The 6,000-nt window shown below is 41.1% G+C and overlaps 1 protein-coding gene across 1 annotated transcript; it reads right to left on the reverse strand.

Annotated features, from left to right (window-relative positions):
* Positions 1 to 4,494: 4,494 nt before the first annotated feature.
* MC2R (melanocortin 2 receptor) lies at positions 4,495 to 5,454 on the reverse strand. The gene has a single exon (XM_044426560.1). The coding sequence runs from the start codon at positions 5,452 to 5,454 to the stop codon at positions 4,495 to 4,497; it is 960 nt and encodes a 319-aa protein (XP_044282495.1).
* Positions 5,455 to 6,000: the final 546 nt, after the last annotated feature.

The following is a 6,000-nucleotide window of genomic DNA, read 5'->3' on the forward strand; positions in this document are numbered from 1 at the left end:
GGCACAGACATTAGCTGTCTGGGCCACATTCCCCTTACCTGGCCTGTCCTCCTCCCAGTGCCTTCCTCCCAGTTACCCACTTCAGGGACTCCCCTGCTAGGGTGGCCCTCCAGTAAGCAGAAGCCTGCTTTTATGCTGAGAAGGTGGCTGCTGAAATTGGAAGGCAAACTGAAAGCACTGAGCCCAGATGGACTGTGTTGGGCTGGGAGGAAAGCTGGAAGATGGTGGCGGCAGAGGCAGCAGCAGCAGGAGGAGGAGGAGGAGGAGGAGGAGGAGGAGGAGGAGGAAGCAGCAAGCTTTTATGCCAAGATGGTGACTACTGGAATTGCAATGCAGCACAAGTTTGCATTTGAATTTTAAAATATTCACTTCATCATAGCAAGTAATGCCTGTGTGGAAGTCACAGCTGGCCAAGTTATTAAATTGGTCACACTGATTTTAGCATGCCTGTGGCTAATCCTCCAGCCTCCAAGGTATTGTCTATAACCCATGAGCCTTAGCTATGCTTTCCAACCCCACTCAGTGACAAATGATTGATGTCAGGATGCAATAGGCTTAACTTCACAAGCTTAGTTGTGATAGGTGGAACATTTGGGGGTGGAAAATTTGCTAAGGGGATACAGATTTCAAAGGTGAATGGTAATTCCAAAAGAAGCTTGTAATGTAGGTGTGCAGAACATTCTTTGTTTAGTGTGGCTTCTATTAATCATTTCTAGACCCAATAAATAGCTATATGTATAGAGTTACTTTTCCTGCTTTTCTGTGTAGCCTCTAGATGTCACTGTGGTATGGCAAAATAGTAAAAATAAACAAGTGGAGAAAAAGGCTTCTTTATTTTTACAATTAAATGCTGCATTTTCCCAGCTCCAACAATATTTGGCCAAAGTGCTCATTAGATACAGAAGCAAAGCTGGTGGGTCAAAATATCATCTAAACAATCTGTAAACACTTATGAGGGGAAAGGACAAGTGCATTGCTTCATGTGGAAAAGCAATATAACTTTGTTAATTGATTTACCCTAGAATGGACACAGCACTCCCAAACTGATAGGAGGTGTAGCATGCGAAGTGTTTGTGGGGTGAACTTTAGCATGTGGATGAGAAATGTTATGCCTAACTCTAAAGTAAGCATGATATGGATTTCAAGTCATGTCTGCTTTAGCCCTAAATTGACCTCTCATCATGCATCTATTTCAGCCACAGATAACTCACTCTTTTAAAAAAATATTTTCCCTTCTGTTCATTCCTGATCCCTAACAGCCTTTGACTAGTTCACTTTACCCTCTGTATACCAGGAGCAGTATGACCTGGGAAGATTAATGGATCTGGCATAATTGAACAAACATCATTGCTGCCTCTATCCTTTCAAGGCCTATAATGCTGCCTCACTGCTCAGGAAGCTTTATTGGTCGCATACTACAAATCTAGACAGCCTAGCTTTTGATATGCCCTACATAAGGAATTTGGCAATGAACTATGAATGTCTAGGAGGAGTTCCCATCTAGGAGAAGTTTAAATATTTGCTGCAGCCATTAGATATTCTTTGAACTACAGATGCCTTTGGGCTTCTGAACATCTGCTATGTATCAACAAACATTTTAAGGCATGTTTAGGCAGAAAAAAGCCTATAATTCCCAGCATGCCCCAGCTATTTTGGGAAACATGGCCGGCCTCTTTTGGGCCTTTGCAAATTCAGAATATCTTAGAGTTAGGAAAAGTGCCAAAAATGGCAAGCAAAATGGTCAGGGCATCGGGCACCATCCATATGAAGAAAGGCCAAAGCTTTTGAAACATCAAATTAAGAACAAAGACAAATCAGAAATTATATCTATGACATCTGTGCCATTTTTGTTCTAGAATAGGTAGAGGGGGATCAGATCTGGATTTTAAAAGCTTCCTAGTTCTTCCACTCTGGGGATCTGATGCAAAAATTAACAATATCTACAAAAAAGAGATGTAGCTGGTTAGAGATGGATTTAAAGTAATGTCTGTTTGGGGACTAGATGACAGAAGTTTATAAAATTAGGCATGATATAGAGAAGGAGGCTTATTTCCACCTAAGTGTCTCATATTAGGATTTGGGATTGTCCAATGAAACTGACTGGCATAAGTAAATCGGATATAGAAGAGGATGCAGCTTTATGGAGTTCAGTCTACAAATGCTTATGGCATCAATGATAGGGGTAGTACAGCAGAAAGTGGGTGGATCCTTAAGGAAATATCAATGAATCAAATTGCTAATTCCCAGAATGAAGTCAGTGCAGATCACAGAAGGAAGCTTTGTAGACCTGATCTTTTCTGGAAATGCATGCTTCTGATCATTTCTGGACTGCTGGAACCTAAGAATTAGATTCCAATTGCACTAATGGTGGTTCTTGTTGGTGCAGCCAAAAGAGGCAAGCTGGGTCTCTCCTTAGTTTTTAAAGTGCTGCAAGACTCTGTGGGTTGGCTGTATCTAATGCTACTTCTGCTTAGAGTAGACCCAAGTGGAATAAATAGGGCTTCCATTAGACAAACATTGCATACAACCTTTAAAAAATTGCTTAGGAATACCATTACAATTTCATTCTGGGGCAAATTTTAGGCTGCTATTGTTTGTGCTAAGCAAAGTCATCAACTGGATAAAGGCAGGTAAGGACTACAAAAGCAATTTCCCTTATGTGTGATCAGACTGTGATGAAATATTTCAGCAGCTATTGATAAGACATTGCATAGAAAATCCAAGTGTGAAATACATGCACAGAGAGAGGGAAGGAGAAAACCAGTGAGCAAGCAATACATGAAAAATTGGGGAGGACCAGTGGGATTGCGCAGTCTGACCAGCCTTAATTGCTTATGGCAAACTACCAGCTGTGTGGATGTTCAAGGTTTCCATATGGCTTGAGGGTGCCTATTGGAGACATGTGAATGGGAGAAAGATGGTGGCCTGAATAAGCATGCAGGATTTATAGATAACAAACACCATGCAGATTTTCCACTGCTGAATTCTGCTAGGCAAAATGGCTGAGTTCATTGTATATCATCTAAAATACCTCTTCAGAAGTAGAACCTTCAGGTATCCAAACTCCATATGAACAAAAGGTTTCTGGAAATCTGCTATGCTGTTCTGCACCGGAGAACAAGTTTAAGGATGAAATCCTATACATGTTTAGAAAGAAAAAAACTCTATAACTCCCAGCTGTTTGGGGAATGCCAAGAGTTGTAGAACTTTTTTTCCCCTAAACATAAGCTGCTTTTCTTTCTGCAGTGACACAAGATGGATACAATAGAAAAATGCCAAATATTCCAACATACATCTTACCATGCAACTGTAGTTCTTCCAGGCTAACTGGTATATCTTAATGAACAGAATCATGTCAAAATATCAGGTTAGACAATGGGAAGAAAGGAACAAATAGTGTACATTTTTATTTATCCAGTTAATTAATTCAATCCCATCCTTTAATGAAAAAGGCTCTCAAGGGACCTTACAGAGATAAGAAATAAGGGAGTCTCTGCCTATAGAGCTACGACATAAAAGACTTGATGCCAAAGGAAAGAGGACTACGAGGAAGAAGGTGGAAAAATGCAAATTCAGGCTTTGTATTCTTAGTCACTAATCCACCTGCTTATGGAAATGCATGGTTAAGAATATATGAAGAAGCTTCATGAATCCCATTAAAGGCCCATCTTTTCCACAGGGATCTTCCCAGGTTTTTATGCCCACCAGCAGGACATGAATGCAACACACTTTCCATTTGTGTTCTGTTATTGAAAGCTGTACTGCTGCTGATATGCAAGTACTACAAACCCCTCATGACTAGTAGCCATTGATAGCTTTCTGCGAAATCGTCCAATTTCATATCTTCCATGAAATTGCCTAATTCCCTTTAAGACCATCCAAGTTGACAACCAGCACTGCATTTGTGGAAACAAATTCCATATTTTAAACATGCATAATATGAAGAAAGGCTTTCTTCCATCTGTTCTGAATCTCCCAATTTTTCCTTTTATTGGATGAGCCTGGGTTCTTGTATTTTGAGGAGGCAAGATTGCCTCTTTTCTTTCAAACCATGTTTCGGGGACTGGGGCAGGTATGTGTGGATGCATTCCTTCCTCCTCCTCCTCCTCCTCCTCCTCCTCCTCCTCCTCCTCCTCCTCACACATGTGGCTTAAAACTTCTCCTTTAGTCAAACCGAAGCCTTCTGTGACATCTGTACCAGCAAACAATGGTTTGAATAACCCTCCAATAAAGAATACAAACCACAATCGGATCCTGCATGGATCAGAGGATTGGATACTAATAAAACTGTGTTGATATACAATAACACAAAGAGGGCCTACATATGTGCTACATATGTTTGCTGGGAGGTGCATATAAGTTCAACACTTTTCTGGCACTCCACTATATGGATGTCAAGTCCATGTGGGAATCAGACATTAGTATTCCTGGAATGCTATGGTTCAAACTATTTTATATTGCAGTTTTGCCATAGAATATTCAAAATTCTAGCAGCTATGTCCAACTTGGTTTCTGACAGCAGAACCATCTTTTAAATGTACTTCTCATTTCTTTACTTCGAAATGCATAAATCATTGGGTCAATTACAGCATTACACATGATCAGGATGCCATTCACATGGAAAATGGAGGTATAGCAAATACAGTATGGATTTTGTGGGCAAAACTTCATTAGAAGCATATGGAGGACAAAGGGGGCCCAGCAGCAGAGGAAGACACCAAGTAAGATCGTTAAGGTGATGGCCCCTTTCATGTTGCCTCTCTGGTGAACTGAGCTTGTAGGCATCAAAGCGATCTTCTTTGCATGGGTGCGTGCAAGCAGGAACATGTGGATATAAAGGCAGAGGATGAAAATGAGCATAAAACAAAACAGAACAGCAAAGGACACAATGGTCGCTGTTGCATGAGAAAAAATGACCATTGCTATTCCACTCCCAGCACAGAATACCCAAATTACCATCAGGATCACTAATGCGTGCTTCCATGTCATGATGTTATGGTATTGCAGTGCATAGAAGATGGTTATATATCGATCAGCTGCAATGGCTGAGAGACTGAAAATAGATCCGAGTAAAGACAAAATAAACATGAAATCTGTAATATCATCCATTGTTGTTTCCAAGACCCCCTGACAGGTTAGGGATTTCATTTTGCAAAATACAATGACGAAGATGTTCTCCAGAGTCTTATACAAGCTTCCTAGCATGTCTGAAACAGCTAAACTGCAAATGAAAATATACATGGGAGAATGGAGCTTCTTGTTTCTCCACACTGCTATGAGCACAAGCAGGTTTTCCAGAATCCCCAGAATGGCAATGCTGAAGAAGATTTCTTCTGGCACAAGAACCTGGGGACAGTCTGAGATGTTGGTCAGGAGGTCACTGTTGTTTTCCAATGCAAGATGGTTTGTCTCCTCTATAGGTTTTATAATTTCAGAAGTTCTGTCGATCTTCATCTTTTCAACCTTCAGCGGAAACAAAGCAGTAGAGTTACTCACTCTGGCTTGATATGATGCAATAGCAACTGTGCCTAGCTGAAAATCTTTTTATGGTGAAATCATTTTGACTATATGGGACAGAATGGTTCACAACCAGTAAGGGCCATATTCAGGTATTCTATCTGAAGAGGAAACAGCAATACATGGAAGGACATGAAATCAAGCGAGTTGGTGCCACTTCAAGTATCTCTGCATGGGCTGCTCCACTCTTGACCTCTGTTGGTTGAAGTGAGAAGGTCTGAAGTGTTCTTCAGATTTATGGCTGAACATGTCTAGAAATCAACCCCACAACTAGGCTCACAGTTGTAGTCAAATGTCTAGAGAAGCCCTTGCAGACCTTTCTGCCAGCAGGTCTGGGCCAGAGCAGGTGGGGATGGGAATGTTTGGTATGAGGCTGGAATGGGGCCAGCATATCCCCAATCCCGTATATGCACTGCAATTTCTTGTTCAGAAATGTCAAGAAACACCAGAGATGAGGACCTGCACTAGCCATTATTTTTACCA

Source organism: Varanus komodoensis, unplaced genomic scaffold (assembly GCF_004798865.1).
Source record: "Varanus komodoensis strain SLA01 unplaced genomic scaffold, ASM479886v1 scaffold17, whole genome shotgun sequence".
NCBI classification, from domain to species: Eukaryota; Metazoa; Chordata; class Lepidosauria; order Squamata; family Varanidae; genus Varanus; species Varanus komodoensis.